The 17,656-nt window shown below is 43.1% G+C and overlaps 1 protein-coding gene across 1 annotated transcript; it reads left to right on the top strand.

Annotated features, from left to right (window-relative positions):
• Positions 1 to 2,024: 2,024 nt before the first annotated feature.
• Positions 2,025 to 16,271, top strand: oaz2a (ornithine decarboxylase antizyme 2a). Its single transcript, XM_088340168.1, has 6 exons — positions 2,025 to 2,049; positions 5,061 to 5,113; positions 5,182 to 5,322; positions 13,830 to 14,002; positions 14,928 to 15,013; positions 15,991 to 16,271. The coding sequence occupies exons 1-6, from the start codon at positions 2,025 to 2,027 to the stop codon at positions 16,122 to 16,124; spliced, it is 612 nt and encodes a 203-aa protein (XP_088196294.1). The 3' UTR covers positions 16,125 to 16,271.
• The last annotated feature ends 1,385 nt before the right edge of the window (positions 16,272 to 17,656 follow it).

Here is a 17,656-nt window from a genome sequence, read left to right as displayed (position 1 = left end):
TTAGTCGTATTAGCAAAGGGCATCACCTTGATGGTGTTGGAAATGATCAAAATGTAGCGTTGACCAAATTGTTCAAATTAGTCTACATTCACCCAACAATCGTGCGCTCGTTTTTTGATGGAAAAGACGAACAAGAAAAGCCGACATTTTCACACGGGGGCAGATTTCGTTTCATTAACAATTGAACTAAGCGTACTCCATCGAAAATGGCCGAATTAGTGACGTTGGAGTCTCCGTGAAGCCTTCTTCTGAAGTCCGTTAGCTTTCTCTTATCGACCCATGTCTCACCGCAAGATGGCGTTTCGGCTCCTCCCATGGGCGTGCCGAGCGGTTGTTTTGCGCCCATCGTTCTCACAACACAGCGCCTTGATGTCTGGCTTCCCAAAACAATGTTGCCTCCACGAGTCCTGTGATCCAAATTCCCCAGACAAAATATGATGCATTTTGAACCGCCTGCCCTGACCTTGTACATTGAACTAAAGCCCACTTAGTGAAAATCTTCTGAGTCAATTGTATAAAATCCTTTATAGTCAATCGTATAAAATCCTTTAGTGGCTAGCATCACTATAGCAGGGCATTTTAGGTTTAAGTTTTTAGGCATGCAAAAAATGTTGTGGGAAAAAACGTTGTATTCCTCTATTTTGGAGGTCTTCTGTATAACTTTGTGTTTAGTTTTTATGAACGGCCTTCTGTTTTATAGTGGATATAACCCCAACATTTTGTCTGTACAGAAACTTTTTTTATTGTAGTACCTATTTTAGGCTGAAGTCGTAAGACAAAAAATAATACATGGAATAAATGATTTAGGCTGTCTGGAAGATGACAATTTTAAACCTTTTTCAAGTTTTTGCATATTTTTGAAATTTGAATAGGCTTTTATTGGAACTGCTAATAGTCGCCAATGGTTTGATACAAGAATATCCAACTATTGGCAGTTCCATCAAGAGCACATTTGATTTTCTGTGCGCCTTTACTGAACCCGAATATCAGAAATATTCTAATTCTGGAGGATTTGTAATAGATTGTACGAATCTGCTCCTGCAAGTTGGGACCAATGTCTTGCCGTCCTTAGAGGGAGAATTTATTTGTAAGCGCCTCCTAGTGGTGAAAATCAATTCACTTATTAAATAAACAATATTGATTGGCTAGAAAGTAGCCAAAACACATGAACTGTTGTGTTAATATACCTTTTTAAATCAAATGGTGTCATAATAGTCTAGTTGGCAATAGTCTGTGATCTGTGCAGTCCTTTTGAGACTCCGTGTGATTAAGAGCCAAACAAATAAACAGGACTTGACTCATCCTGAGGTTTTTGAGTTTTTCCTTGCCCTCATGTAGGTTTTAGATCAGGCGATGGTGTCATCATAGTCTGTGGTTTGCAATATTTTGTAATCTGTGCAGTCCTTTGAGACTCCTTGTGATTAAGGGCGTCACAAAGAAACAGGACTTGACTCATCCTGAGGTTTTTGAGTTTTTCCTTGCCCTCTCGTAGTTTTTAGATCAGGCGATGGTGTCATAATAGTCTGTAGTTTGCAATAGTCTGTGCAACCCTTTGAGACTCCTTGTGATTAAGGGCCAAACAAATAAACACGACTTGACTTAAATACTTATTTTAATTTATATTATATGAGGCTGACATGATGGACAACCATCTTGTTTCTACAGGTACCCACTAGACCCAAAAAAGCTTATTAAAGACGGCAAGACAAAGAAAAATGGTCTGGTTTGGTCGCTTTTGTTAAATTTAGTTTTGTAGTATTTGTGTTGTAGTAGTGTTTTTATTGATTTTCTTTAGTAGTATCACTATCGTTGTATTTCTGTACTAGTATTTTTGTAGCATTTCTGCCGTATTTTGTAGTAGTATTACGGTATTTAGTAGTATATTTGTAATATAGCTATATTTTTAGTATTCTAGCAATATTTTGTATTTCTGTATTGTAGTATAAAATTAAAGGTAATTCTGCAGTATTTTTGGATGATAGTATAGTGTTTTTTTATTTTGTACATGATATGAGGCTGACGTGATGGACGACCATCTTGTTTCTACAGGTACCCACTAGACCCAAAAAAGCGAGTTAAAGACAGCAAGAAAAATGTTCTGATTCGGTGGCTCGAGTCTCCGTAGTTTGTATTCTTCCTTGCGCTTTGCAGCTCTCGTTTTTGGTCCCAGTGATTTCAGGCGATGTCCTGTTATTTTAATCGAGGCAGGAATTTCCAACTCTCTCTCCCGGGATCGGATTCCATTTTCCCGAACGACCATTGTGTTGGCTTCAAAGGTTTTCCGGTCTTCTTCGGGATGTTTTGTTCCCCGTCTTCTCCGGACAATTTCTTTTGAATTCTGGTCCGAGCGACGCCAGGAACTTGGTAACCTACGGTGTATTCTGTTTTTAGGCCGACCTCTCGAAGTGTCAAGGTGTCGTCTTCCACAACAAGCTAGCGTCACCGCAGACGCCGAGGGGGAAAAAAAAAGGGCTTCGGGTGTCTTTTTATGTCTTCCTCCGTCTGCGTCCCGGCTGTCTTTTGTAGCGCTTCAGCTCTTTTTCGATGTTAATATTTGAAAACACTGAGATCCTAAACCCAGACGCTAACCCGTTCTCCAAATCGACCTGAAAAATCCCTAACCCCAGAATTTGTACTGGCTCGCCTGGGGATTGAACCTGCAACTCTTTGATTGAGGCAAACATTTATCGTATTTTCCGCACTATAAGGCGCACCGGGTTATAGGGCGCACCCCCAAAAAAGTTTTAGGTCCTATTTTTGACATACATAAGACGCACCGGATTATAAGGCGCTCCAATGGGAACGTGGACAAAACAGTCAGATCGTTCAGTCCAACTTATTACCCCCTTAACATTCCCAAAGCTTGCAAAGACGCAAATATGTGTCGAGAACACGTGCGGATGCGGTGTCCGTACGATGTCACTCAAATGCATCATTCCATCATTCGGAAGGTTAAAGTCTTGGGATTCAAGAAATGCCAACCATTCCTTAGTTTCTATTTTCTTTTTCGCTCGCAACTTTACTGTGCATATGACAATAAACACTTGAAATTGAGTTGAATTTCAAAATAGACATTCCATTCCATCCATTATCTGCACTGCTTATCACAGAAACATCGAGTTCAGTCTGAAACAAGATACAGGGACAATATAAAACCCGGAGTAGCTCACCGAAGTCGTTGTGTTCGTAATAATGTGCAGCCAATGTCCTCTTATATCCGTGAGTGTAGTGAATCCAGGAGAATAAAATATTTACAAATACAAAATAGTAAAAAATGCTTTCTGTATGCCGTCAACCACGTGCTATACACATTCATCTTTTTCGGCCAATTGCAGGCTTTGTTTTGCCGTTTCAGCCAATGCCAGCCTGTAAATGATAAAAAGGATCCGCCCCTTGACCTCCGAATAACTTTAGCCAATAGTGATCCATTCAAATGATGATTGACACATTGGTTAGCCAATGAAACGCCAGTAAATAAATCCCAGCATACACCGCGGACTACTTGGCGTTAGGGGGAAAATCTAGTCGGCGGCTGCAAGTTAGTTGGAAAACTTTGCAATTTTAAAATTGTTCCATAAATAAGGCGCACTGTATTATAAGGCGCATGGTCAGCTTTTGAAAAAAAAAAAAAGGCTTTTAGGTGCGCCTTATAGTGCGGAAAATACGGTATATGAAAAGTTAAGTTGTGTTTGTTTGGCCCTTAATCACAAAGAGTCTCAAAGGGCTGGACAGATCAAAGACTATTGCAAACTACAGACTATTATGACAGCATCCCCTGATCTCAAACCTACATGAGGGCAAGGAAAAACTTCAACATGAGGAAAATGAATCCTTGACAAGGGACAGTCTCAAAGGGCTGCACAGATCAAAGACTATTGCAAACTACAGACTATTATGACACCATCCCCTCATCTAAGACTGACACGAGGGCAAGGAAAAACTCAAAAACCTCAACATGAGGAAAGTCAAGTGAAGTCATGTTAATTTGTCTAGCCCATAGTCACAAAGAGTCTCAAAGGGCTGCACATACCACAGATTATTGCAAACCACAGACTATTATGACAGCATCCCCTGATCTAAAACCTACATGAGGGCAAATAATACACATATTATCAACATAAAATATAGGCTATTCATATGCTATAGAATAGAAGTGTGTTTTAAGCCTAGATTGAAACATTTCCACTGAGGTTGCAGATCCAATCTCAGGCAGGGGGAAGAGCATTCCTTAGCACCGGGGCACCAATGGAGAACACTCTCAAACCTTCAGATTTCTTCTTGGCTCTTGGGATCACTCGTAGACCAGAATTTTCAGAGCGAAGGCTCCAGACCGGGACATGGGGCGAAATTCAATCTGAAAGATATGAGGGAGCAAGTCCATGCATGATTTTGTATACTACCAAGAGAACCTTCAAATCACATCTTGAGCGAACAGGGAGCCAATGCAGGTTAGCTCAAATCGGGGTCATGTGGTCTTGTCTTAGTTAAAAAGCAATTGTACTGTTACAACAGGTTTTACATGTAGGCGATAATCCAACGGGAGATGTGCACATGAAAATGGATTAGTCCTTAGTCCGAGTATTCCAGTGTTCCAGGTCTTGGGCAGGCTGCCAGGGTCTTATTAGAGAGATCTGCATTTCTATAGCACTTTTCAAGTCAATGACTTCCCAAAGCGCTTTACAATGTGCTCCACATTTCCCAATAGCGGCCTTGCAGCCATGTAAGGCGCTAACCTGCTTATTGGGGGTATGAGGGGTTCAGTGTCTTACCTAAGGACACTTCCACATGTAACACGGACAAGCCGGGATTCGAACTGGGATCCCTTGATCCCAAGACGAGCGCTCTACCTCCTGAGCTACTGCCGCCCCAAACTTGGATTTAGAAAATGTAATACAATTCTTAGTCTTTTAATTGTCTGATAGCTCGTGCAGCTTTAGTTGGTAGGTGTTATCCCTTAAGCACGCGAGTGGTCAGGGCACCATTTCCCGTGGTGTATCTTGGGCAAGTACAGCCTGGTGGTGCAAATCCCTCGCCAGAACATCAAATGTTTCGTGTGTTAGGCCAACGTGCAAACCTCTGCTCGACGGAATCACTTCTACACGTGTACGAAACTGTAAACGGAAGCACTTACTCACAGTCTCCCCCTTCTGGCATGTTTGTGTGCGCGCAGCTCCCGGTTAGCGGTGGCGCGGCGATCCGGTGGCGTGCGTGGCCCCCCGGGGCCCCAGTGGTGCTCCTGATGCCCCTCACCCACAGCTGAAGATCCCGGGTGGGCGAGGGACGTTCAGGGATCCAGGTTCCCTTGCCGTTCTACTGCACAAGGTACGTGCCAGTACTTTGTTTCTCGCGTATTTGGCCCTTGAATACCAACTTCAAGTTTTCTTATTTTTCTTTGGATCCGTTTTTCAATCGATTAGTCTCATCATATTGTCACATTTCAAACCAAATAGTGTATTTTCTTTTAAGCACTCAATTTAGTTTTGCAGTATTTCTTTGTCGTATTAGTCATTTTTATTGGTTTTCTTTAGTAGTATCACTGTCGTTGTATTTCTGTAGTAGTATTTTTGTAGCATTTCTGCAGTATTTTCTAGTCGTATTACAGTATTTAGTAGTATAATATAGTGATATAGCTATATTTTGAGTATTTCTCTAGCAATATTTTGAATTGTATTTCTGTATTATAGTATATTTTTAGCATTTATATACTATAGTATAAACGTAAAGGTAATTCTGCAGTATTTTGTAGTTACGGTATTTAGTAGTATATTTGTAATATAGCTATATTTGTAGTATTTCTCTAGCAATATTTTGTATTCCTGTATTATAGTACTTTTGTAGCATTTCTGCAGTATTTTGTAGTCATATTATGGTATTTAGTAGTATATTTGTAATATAGCTATTTTTTCAATATTTCTCTAGAAATATTTTGTATTGTATTTCTGTATTATAGTATTTAGCATTTGTATACTATAATGTAAAGATACTTGAACAGTATTTTTGTATTTCTGTATTGTTGTATTTCTGTAATATTACAGTATTTTTGTAATATAGCTATATTTTTATAATATTTATTTATTTATAATTTCTCTAAAAATATTTTGTATTTCTGTATTATAGTATTAGCATTTCTATAGTATAACTGTAAAGATAATAATACAGTATTTTTGTATTTCTGTATTGATGTATTACTATAGTATTTTTTTAGCATTTCTGCAGTATTTTGTAGTATTACAGTATTTAGTAGTATTTTTGTAATATAGCTATATTTTTAGTATTATATTTTGTATTGTATTTCTGTATTATAGTATTAGCATTTCTATAATATAACTGTAAAGATGATAATACAGTATTTTTGTATTTCTGTATTGTTGTATTTTTTAGCATTTCTGCAGTGTTTTGTAGTATTACGGTATTTAGTAGTATTTTTGTAATATAGCTATATTTTTAGTATTTCTCTAAAAATATTTTGTATTGTATTTCTGTATGATAGTATTAGCATTTCTATCGTACACCTGTAAAGATAATTATACAGTATTTTTGTATTTCTGTATTGTTGTATTTCTTAAGTATTTTTAGCAGTTCTGAATTATTTTGTAGTATTACGGTATTTAGTAGTATTTTTGTAATACAGCTATATTTTTAGTATTTCTCTAGAAATATTTTGTATTGTGTTTCTGTATGATAGTATTTTTTTTTTAGCATTTCTATACCAGCTAGGCAGCAGCCTAGGACAAGGAAACGATAGTATGAGGTCGACATCGATCATAAGCAAGTATTTTAAGTCGAGATTTAAACACTTCCACTGATGTTGCAGATCTTATGTCAGAGGGATGGCCATTCTGCAACATCAGGGCCTAAATGTGGATTTCTTCTTGGCTCTTGGAATCACAAATAGACTCCCTCTTTCCGGGTGGAGGCTCCAAGCAGGAACATTGGAAAAAGTCCCATTTTTAACAGACAGGAAGCTATTGTTGAAGTTTTTCAGTTTTTCCCTTGCCCTCACGTAGGTTTTAGATCAGGGGATGGTGTCATAATTGAGACTATTTGTGATTAAGGGCCAAACAAATAAACATGACTTGACTAGTGTAGCGACCCTCTTTCATGCACGACACAAGGTTTCACAGTCTCTGGGTTTATTGCCTGCATTCAGTAAACAAAACAATACAAAAGTCAGGGGCATCTGTTCACGACTGCAATTATCTTCAGCGCTTACAAATTCACTCAAGCTACGGCAAGCAGACAACATGCGAGCACATTAATAATGAAACTTCCATAATAACAATGAACATAACTTTCCCACGTACCTGCATTCAGTAAACAAAACAATACAAAAGTCAGGGGCATCTGTTCACGACCGCAATTATCTAAAATATTAAAGATACAAAAAAACGGGTCATCACTCAACAGGCCGCACCTGGTGGCGTGTTTGCATCAAAACACGTTGCATCATCGTTTCAAGCTGTATTGCTTTACTTCTTATTTAGTGCTTTTTTTAATATACATCATTTAGCACAACTTATATATCTTTATATACAAAAATAATTTGCGAAAGTAGTATTTTGACATTGATATTGATTGTGTTTATGCTGTATAGTTGTTGTAATTGTGTATTACACCACAACTGTACATTTGTTAAATGTTGAAATGATAGACTTTCTGTCCTTTTTGCGTCAGGGAGGAGATGTGGAGAGTTGCCATGTCCTCCAGCCATTATTTTTTCAAAGAATAAAAGTCCATTGATGCGGTCTTATCTGCATCAGCGCTCACTTAAAGTGACGGCGCCGTTATCAGCGCTCGGTCCGTGGCACAAGAGGCCGAGTGTCGGCACCCACGTCATGTGACGGCGCCCCGGGTTCCGACAGAAAAGACCCGCTTTGTCCTCCGCGTGTCAAAGTTTCCTTTTAGGAATCCAAGAAAACGGATTTTCGGTCTGCTGACGTGCCCGTTACTCACTGGCGGCGCTCGTGTCGCACTTGTTTGCATATACTTCAGGTCTCTCAAAGTCGATGGAGGCCTATCCGGGTGAGGTTGGGACAAATGGGCTTTTCCGCAAAAAGGGACGGTGTTTGATATTTGGATGTCGCTGGCATGTGTAGTGTAACCAAAAAGGAGATAAGGAAAACTACAAACTACAGAGTGTAATGTAAATGTTTTTGAGATGAAGTGTTTGAGGAGTATGTTAGGAGTGACAAGGTTGGATGGATTGAGAAATGAAATTGTGAGAGACAGAACTGGAGTAGTAGCGGAACTGAGCAAGCATGTGGTTAAGGGAGTATTCGGTTGTTTCGGACACATGGAGAGGAGGGATGAGGAGCGAATGTTGAAGAGGATCAACAGAGCAGTAGTAAATGGAAGGAGACCGAGAGGAAGGCCGCCATTGACGTGGATAAATGGTGCAGGAAAGAGGTCTAAATCTAGTGGATGCTAGAGCTTTTGTTGGTGATAGGAATGATTGTGAAAGGATAGCGGACATCTTCTATGATGCAGCAAGGGTAAACCAGCAAAAGCTGTCGGGCCCTGCTGTTAAACAAAAGAGTGTGTTGTGTCACCCTGACCAGAGTGACACGGCCGATTTCTTGTAAACGTGGGTAGATAGATAGATGGACAAACTACGGAGACTGACGGGGATCAAAAAGCAGCCCCTTTCTTTCCATTTTTACCCAGAATTTCTCAAAGGAAGACAAAAAAAAGATGATTATTTTTTGAATACTAATAACTAGGGAGGAAGAAACAACAGAAAGGTACAAAAATGGAAAACAGAAAAAAGTAGGTGACAAGAATGCAAAAAAGGGAAATTGGATAAAAGAAACGAAGAAAAACGACAAACAAATCAATGCAATTTATTTTCCCCCTTTTTCAATTTCCTTTTTCTCATTTCTGTTCTTTTCAAAAATAATGGCGTGAATGTTGTTCCCTTTCGGTCTCCTTCCGTCGCGCATTTAGCGCTCGTTTTCAGTGGCGCGACAGAAGGCGGCGACATCTAGTGGCAAGACATTACACACTGACTCTTTAACTTTCACGTGAAGGCGCTTCAAACGATCATCCTGCGGAGACCTCTGAAAAAAATCAAATTAATTAAATATATAAACATCAAGTATTACCGTATTTTCCGCACTATAAGGCGCACCGGGTTATAGGGCGCACCCCGAAAAAATAGTTTTTGGTCCTATTTTTGACATACATAAGGCGCACCGGATTATAAGGCGCTACAATGGGAACGTCGACAAAACAGTCAGATCGTCCAGTCCAACTTCTTACTCCCTTAACATTCCCAAAGCTTGCAAAGAAGCAAGTACGTGTCTCAGACATGTACGGAAACAGTGTCTTTACGATGTCACTCAAATGCGTTGTTCCATCATTCGGAAGGTTAAATGCCAACCATTCCTTAGTTTCTATTTTCTTTTTCGCTCGCAACTTTACTGTGCATATGACAATAAACACTTGGAATTGAGTTGAATTTAAAAATAGACACTCCATTCCATCCATTATCTGCACCGCTTATCACAGAAACATCGAGTTCAGTCTGAAACAAGATAAAGGGAAAATATATAGCCGGAGTAGCTCACCGAAGTCGTTGTGTTCAATAATGATGTGCAGCCGTGGTCCTCTTATATCCGTGAGTGTAGTAAATCAGGAAGAATAAAATATTTACAAATACAGAAAAGTAAAAAATGCTTTCTGTATGCCGTCAACCACGTGCTATACGCATTCATCTTTTTCGGCCAATTGCAGGCTTTGTTTTGCCGTTTAAGCCAATGCCAGCCTGTTAATGATAAAAAGGACCCGCTCCTTGACCTCCGAATAACTTTAGCCAATAGTGACTGATTCAAATGATGATTGACACATTAGTTAGCCAATGAAACGCCGGTAAATAAATCCCAGCATACGCCGCGGACTACTTGGCGTTCGGGGGAAAATCGAGTCGGCGGCAGCAAGTTAGTTGCAAGACTTTGCGACTTGATATTGATCCATATATAAGGCGCACTGTATTATAAGGCGCATGGTCAGCTTTTGAAAAAAAATAAAGGCTTTTAGGTGAGCATAATAGTGCGGAAAATACGGTACTTTTATTAAGAATTTTTGAGAAAAACAAATGGACTGTTGCTTTAAAAACAGTCTGATTGCTGTGATTTATTGTTTAAAATCGTCCTGACTGCTAATATATATATATTCAAAAGATATTATATCCATCCATCCATCCATCCATTGTCTTCCGCTTATCCGAGGTCGGGTCGCGGGGGCAGCAGCGTTAAAAGGGAAGCCCAGACGTCCCTATCCCCAGCCACTTCCTCCAGCTCATCCGACGGGACCCCGAGGCGTTCCCAAGCCAGCCGAGAGACATAGTCTCTCCAACGTGTCCTGGGCCGCCCCCGGGGCCTCCTGCAGGTGGGACATGCCCGGAACACCTCCCGAGGGAGGCGTCCAGGAGGCATCCTTATTAGATGCCCGAGCCACCTCAACTGGCTCCTCTCAACGCGGAGGAGCAGTGGCTCTACTCCGAGTCCCTCCCGGATGACTGAGCTTCTCACCCTATCTCTAAGGGAGAACCCAGCCACCCTGCGGAGGAAACTCATTTCGGCCGCTTGTATCCGGGATCGAGTTCTTTCGGTCATGACCCAAAGTTCATGACCATAGGTGAGGGTAGGAACGTAGATGGACTGGTAGATCGAGAGCTTTGCCTTTCGGCTCAGCTCCCTCTTCACCACGACAGACCGGTACAGGGTCCGAATGACGGCAGACGCTGCACCGACCCGTCTGTCGATCTCCCGTTCCATCCTACCCTCACTCGTGAACAAGACCCCAAGATACTTGAACTCCTCCACTTGGGGCAAGACCTCCTCCCCGACACGGAGGGAGCATACCACCCTTTTCCGACTGAGAACCATGGCCTCGGACTTGGAGGTGCTGATCCCCATCCCGGCCGCTTCACACTCGGTTGCGAATCGCTCCAGCGAGAGCTGAAGATCACGGGCTGAGGAAGCCAACAGCACCACGTCATCTGCAAAAAGCAGTGACGCAATGCTGAGGCCCCCAAACCGGACTCCATCCCCGCCAAGGCTGCGCCTAGAAATTCTGTCCATAAAAGTTATGAACAGAATCGGTGACAAAGGGCAGCCCTGGCGGAGCCCAACCCTCACCGGGAACGAATCCGACTTATTGCCGGCAATGCGGACCAGACTCTGGCACCGGGCATACAGGGACCGCACAGCCCGGATAAGACTGTGCGGTACCCCATACTCCCGAAGCACCCCCCACAGGGCCTCCCGAGGAACACGGTCGAATGCCTTCTCCAAGTCCACAAAACACATGTAGACCGGACAGGCAAATTCCCATGCACCCTCAAAGACCCTGAAGAGTGTATAGAGCTGGTCCAGTGTTCCACGGCCAGGACGAAAACCACACTGTTCCTCCTGAATCCGAGATTCGACTTCCTGGCGGACCCTCCTCTCCAGTACCCCTGAATAGACCTTACCAGGGAGGCTGAGAAGTGTGATTCCCCTGTAGTTGGAACACACTCTCCGGTCCCCCTTCTTAAAGACGGGAACCACCACCCCAGTCTGCCAGTCCAGAGGCACTGTCCCCGATGTCCACGCGATGTTGCAGAGGCGCGTCAACCATGACACGCCCACAACATCCAGAGCCTTAATGAAGTCTGGGCGGATCTCATCGACCCCCGGGGCCCTGCCACCGAGGAGTTTTTTGACAACCTCGGTGACTTCAACCCCAGTGATACGAGAGCCCAACCCAGAGTCCTCAGGCTCTGCTTCCCCAGAGGAAGACGTGCCGGTGGAATTGAGGAGGTCTTCGAAGTACTCCGCCCACCGATTCACAACGTCCCGGGTCGAGGTCAGCAGCGCCCCATCGGCACTATACACAGTGTCGATGGCACACCGCTTCCTCCCCCTAAGACGTCGGATGGTGGACCAGAATTTCCTCGAAGCCGTTCGGAAGTCGGCTTCCATGGCCTCGCCAAACTCCTCCCATGCCCGAGTTTTTGCCTCGGCAACCGCCAAAGCCGCATTCCGCTTGGCCAGCCGATACCTGCCAGCTGCTTCCAGAGTCCCACAGGCCAGGAAGGCCCGATAAGACTCCTTCTTCAGCTTGACGGCATCCCTCACCGCCGGTGACCACCAACGGGTCTGAGGGTTGCCACCGCGGCAGGCACCGACTACCTTGCGGCCACAGCTCCGATCAGCCGCCTCGACAATGGAGGCGCGGAACATGGTCCACTCGGACTCAATGTCCCCCGCCTCCCTCGGGACATGGGCGAAGTTCTGCCGGAGGTGTGAATTGAAACTTCTTCTGACAGGAGATTCTGCCAGCCGTTCCCAACAGACCCTCACAACACGCTTGGGTCTGCCGGGTCGGGCCGGCATCTTCCCCCACCATCGAAGCCAACTCACCACCAGGTGGTGATCAGTTGACAGCTCCGCCCCTCTCTTCACCCGAGTGTCCAGAACATGCGGCCGCAGGTCCGACGAAACGATGACAAAGTCGATCATCGAACTACGGCCTAGGGTGTCCTGGTGCCAAGTGCACATATGGACACCCTTATGTCTGAAAATGGTGTTCATTATGGACAGACCATGACGAGCACAGAAGTCCAATAACGAAACACCACTCGGGTTCAGGTCAGGGGGGCCGTTCTTCCCAATCACGCCCTTCCAGGTCTCACTGTCATTGCCCACGTGAGCGTTGAAGTCTCCCAGCAGTACGAGGGAGTCCCCAGGGGGCGCGCTCTCAAGCACACCCTCTAAGGACCCCAAGAAGGTTGGGTACTCCGAACTGCTATTTGGTGCATAAGCACAAACAACAGTCAGGACCCGTCCCCCCACCCGAAGGCGGAGGGAGGCTACCCTCTCGTCTACCGGGGTGAACCCCAACGTACAGGCGCCGAGCCGTGGAGCAATTAATATGCCCACACCGGCTCTGCGCCTCTCACCACGGGCAACTCCAGAGTGGAAGAGAGTCCAACCCCTCTCGAGAGGACTGGTACCAGAGCCCAAGCCGTGCGTAGAGGTGAGTCCGACTATATCTAGTCGGAATTTCTCAACCTCACGCACCAACTCGGGCTCCTTCCCTGCCAGAGAGGTAACGTTCCATGTCCCAAAAGCCAGTTTCTGTAGCCGGGGATCGTCGCGCCAAGGACCCCTCCCTTGGCTGCTACCCAGCTCTCTGCGCACCCGACCCCTTTGGCCCCTCCTACAGGTGGTGAGCCCATGGGAAGAGGGTCCCACGTCGTCCCTTCGGGCTGTGCCCGGCCGGCCCCCGTGGGTAAGGGTCCGGCCACCAGGCGCTCGCCAGCGGACCCCACCTCCAGGCCTGGCTCCAGAAGGGGGCCCCGGTAACCCGCGTCCGGGCGAGGGAAATCGAGGACCAAAGTTTTCTCTCATCATTAGGGGTCTTCTGATCTGCGTTTTGTCTGGCCACTCACCTAGGACCTGTTTGCCATGGGTGACCCTACCAGGGGCTTAAAGCCCCCGACAACATAGCTCCTAGGATCATTGGGACACACAAACTCCTCCACCACGATAAGGTAGCAGATCAAGGAGGAGAAAGATATTATAATATATGATTATTTTATTATTAATATCTATATAGAGAAGCCTTATCCCCCTAGTGGTAGGTGGCTAGAGTCAAGAACACACTCGCATTCACTCTCCTTCGCTCTTCCCAACCTGACACCGAACATTAAGTCCCCCCACACGTGCGCATATGTATTTGTTTGAAATTTTCGGGGCACAAACAAAAAGATCTTTTTTTTTGGGAGTACCTCATCAACGGTACGAAGCTTTAAATAATCCGTTCTCTTGTTTTTGTGTCTCCAGGACGAGAAGTTGACAGTGACTCAATCCGGGGACGCCGACGGAAACCCGTTAGCCTTGCGCTTTTGCTACCGGCTCAGCGAGCGCCGCTCGGCATCCTGGGACACGGCGCTGACCGAAGACGGCCTCTTTCTGGAGATCCCCGCCGGGTCCCTGGCCGAGGGGAGCAAAGAAGGGTGAGGCGCCGGAGCTCCCCCTAGATCCATTTTTTTTCACGTTGACCTGCCGTCTTTTCATGTATATTTGCTTATAAAGGGAGCATATTGTCCGTATTTTTGTAGTATTTCTGCAGTATTTTTTAATTAGTCTTTGTCGAGCCTCCCTCTCACGATCTCTCGTCTCTCCTCTCCTTCTGTCTTTTCACACGTCGGGGCGTCGGGCAGGCCAGGAACTCCCCGCGTAGCCCCCACCTCTTCTGGCCGGTGCGTCACAACCCCCCCCATGGGGCGGGTCCGGTGCCGGCTTCACCACCTCCTCGCCGAAAGGCGCCGCCACGTCTAAAAAAACTCACAACAAGAAAGCTTATCAGCCCAACAATGTCTCCTTTCCCGCGTCAGCCCTTGTCCCCGTTCTCCTTGTTTTCCTGTAAACATGTTTCTTGTCTAGGCTACAATGACCTCGCCCCGCAGCTCAGCCAGTGAATATCTTTTGTATTTAAATGTCATTTGTATTTGATGGTAAAAAATCCCTTATAGTCAATGAAATAAAATAAAAAATCCTTCATAGCGAATAAAAACAAGGTGGGGCGGTATGCGAGCTCGACGATCATGAAAAGGCAAGTCTGGTTTGGAGTCTGGATTTGAAGGTGGACAGGGTGGCGGGATTCCCGAGATTTAAAATAAGTTCCATAAATCGATAAAATGTCACATCTGAGGTACTGCCAACTCGTGTGATAATGAGATGGAGTGTCACATGTTTTTGTTAAAAGTTTTTGGGGGTGCGGCTTATAGTCCAGTAATGGCAGTAGTCGGATCGAAGGTGACTGATGCAAAGAGAGCACGGTCTTTTCTATTCTACACGCGGGTTGAAAATGTGCACGGTCGGCAGAAACCGGAGTAACGGTCCGGGTCTTTGGCCCACCCGGGGGGTCTCTTCTTTCAGGCTGACGGCTCTGCTGGAGTTCGCCGAGGAGAAGCTGAAGGTGGACTCGGTCTTCGTCCGCTTCCTCAAAAACCGGGACGACCGACGTAAGGACGCACTATCGTATCGCGGTCCGGTTCTTCTTCTGGGTTTTTCTATGAATTTTTCGATTTGCTTCCGCAAAAACCGGGGCCATCCACACCACTACCTTTCCCTACAAATACAGAAAGCCCTTTATTCTATCATATTCCGTTTTTTCCTTTCATATTTATATTCTAGTTTTTATTTCTTGGACATTTAGAAGTTTTTTATTTCTTTTGGGGGGTCATGTTGTTTCTAATTCAATTCTTTGGATATTTAATGTACTATATTTTTGTTTCTTTCATTGTTTTTCATATTTAGTCATATTTATTTGGCCATTTTTATTCATTGTTTTTAATTTTCCATTGTTACATTTTTTTTCTCAATACATTTGATTTTCTTTATTTTTGGGGTTCTATTTCTCTGTTTAATAATATCTATTTTGTTTATGTTTTGGGTTGTTTAATATTTATTTCATGTTTGTTTATTTTTGTTGTATTTTTTTAAATGGAAATCTATTCTCTACAATTGATTTGGTTATTTTTTTACATGTAATTTTTTTTTTTTTTTGTTTAGTTCTGGTGGTTAAACTTCAATCTATCTCTCTGTCTTTCTCTATCTATCCCTATCTCTTTCTCCTCTTTTCATTTTCTTTCTTTTTCTCTTTCTCTTTCTCTTTTTCTCCTTTTTTTTTCTCTCTCTCTCTCTCCTCTTTTTCTCTTTTTCTTTGGCTTTTTCTTTTTCTTTCTTTTCTCCCTCTCTTTTGCTCTCTCTCTCTTTTTCTCTTTTTTCTCTTTTTTCAGGTGGTGCCGATTTTAGATTTTTTTTTTTTTTTTTTTTTTTTAATTCAAATGTTTTATTTTCGTTAGTTTGTTCAATTTTTGAGATTTCTTTGTTTTGAATTTGAGTTGCATCTAATAGCATTTCCCCCTCCCCAACTCTTTCTATTTTAATTTGACTTTTTTTTTTTTTTTTTTTTTTTTTTTTTTTTCTCCCCCGCCAGTGTCGATCATCAAGACCTTCCACTACTTGGGCTTCCAAATGGTGGCGCCGGGCCATCCTTCGGTTCCGGACCGGCCCGATTTGGTCTTCATGATTTACTCGCTGGACCTTGAAAGCGACGAAGACGAGGACTGAAACGCCCCCCCCCCCCCCCCCCAAGAATTAATGTAAGCCCCAAGCCCCGTTTCCCTTTCTTTTTTAATATGTACTAGGGGTGCGCAAACTACGGCCTGCTGGGCTGCGTGTGGCCCAGCAGACTTTTACATCTGGCCCAACGCAAAATGCTCCTAATATAATGACAATATGTGTCAAAAGTAAAAAAAAGTACCACCTAATATAAATGTTTTTGGGGTACCTGCTTTGTAGGTCTACAAGCAAAATACTACAAAATGAAATATCAACCAATATAATATATTATTTTGCTTTCAATCTGAAAAAGAAATTCTATAGAAATATGACAAATACTGCTACAACAGAAAAACTGCAATAATACAACTGCAGTAATATTGCAAAATGACTAAATGCAACCAAAATACTACGATAGAAATACGACAAAAGGACTACAGAGATGCTTCAAGAATACTACTCTAGAAATACTTCAGAAATACAGCCAAAATACCGCTGCAGAATTATTACCCCACAAAAATACTACAACAAAACTATTTAAAAATACTATGGAAGTTCTACGTAAATATTACCAAAATACTACACAGATACTACTGCAGTAATGGTACAATATAAAATACTAGGACAGAAATACTACAAAATACGGCTCCGGTATTACTATAAAATTCCGCAATGGAAAAACGACGGTATTGATACAAAATACTACGGTAATACAACAAAAATTTGACTGCACAAATGCTACGAAAATATATTTTCTACTACAAAAACCAGGACCCTTCCATACGATTTTTCTTTAATTTTTCCAAACTAATTTGACGAATCGATTTTAAAAACAAATATAAAGGAACAAAATGTCTGAACGTGTATTATTAAATGGGGAAAATGGATAGTACTCCGGGATGGGCCCTTGAACCACGTTTTGGAACCATATTTGGCCCCGACTCCAGACGGTTGCCCACCCCTGATACATATATACTGCGTACATATACTGTGATACATACTGCATTAAGACTGAGAGAGCATTTATCCTTCGACTTCTGGCCCGCTGACTTGTTTTTTTTTTTAGTTTTGGTTTCTCCCCCCCAAAAAAAACCTGTTTGTATAAAAAAGGTGTCCCATTAGTATGGCGGAGAAATTTTTCTCGATGTTCAAATGTTGACGGCCACCTCCTCGCTTTATACATTTGTATTTATTTCCCATGTTTTAGACACTGATATGAAAGTCCTCTATTTTCTCACACCTCATTTTCCTTTTTATTTTTTTTTTCATTTTTTAATTTTGCACAAAAAAACAATGATGTCCCATTAGTATGGCGGAGAAATTTTTCTCGATGTTCGAATGTTGACGGATACTTCCTTGCTTTATACATTTGTATTTCTGTCTCATGTTTTGCTTCCATTTAGTCCTCTATTTTTTCACACCTTATTTTCCATTTTTTAATTTTTTTTATTTTTTAATTTTGCAAACAAAAATCCCAAATTCCCGCCCCACGCCTTGAATTTTTGTTTTCTTGGGTCTCTTTAAGACGACTACAAGAACAT

This window comes from Urocampus carinirostris, chromosome 7, assembly GCF_059441175.1.
Source record: "Urocampus carinirostris isolate Australia breed hairy pipefish chromosome 7, RoL_Ucar_1.0, whole genome shotgun sequence".
NCBI classification, from domain to species: Eukaryota; Metazoa; Chordata; class Actinopteri; order Syngnathiformes; family Syngnathidae; genus Urocampus; species Urocampus carinirostris.
The sequence above is the reverse complement of the archived record's forward strand: the minus strand, read 5'-3'. Positions and strand labels throughout refer to the sequence as shown.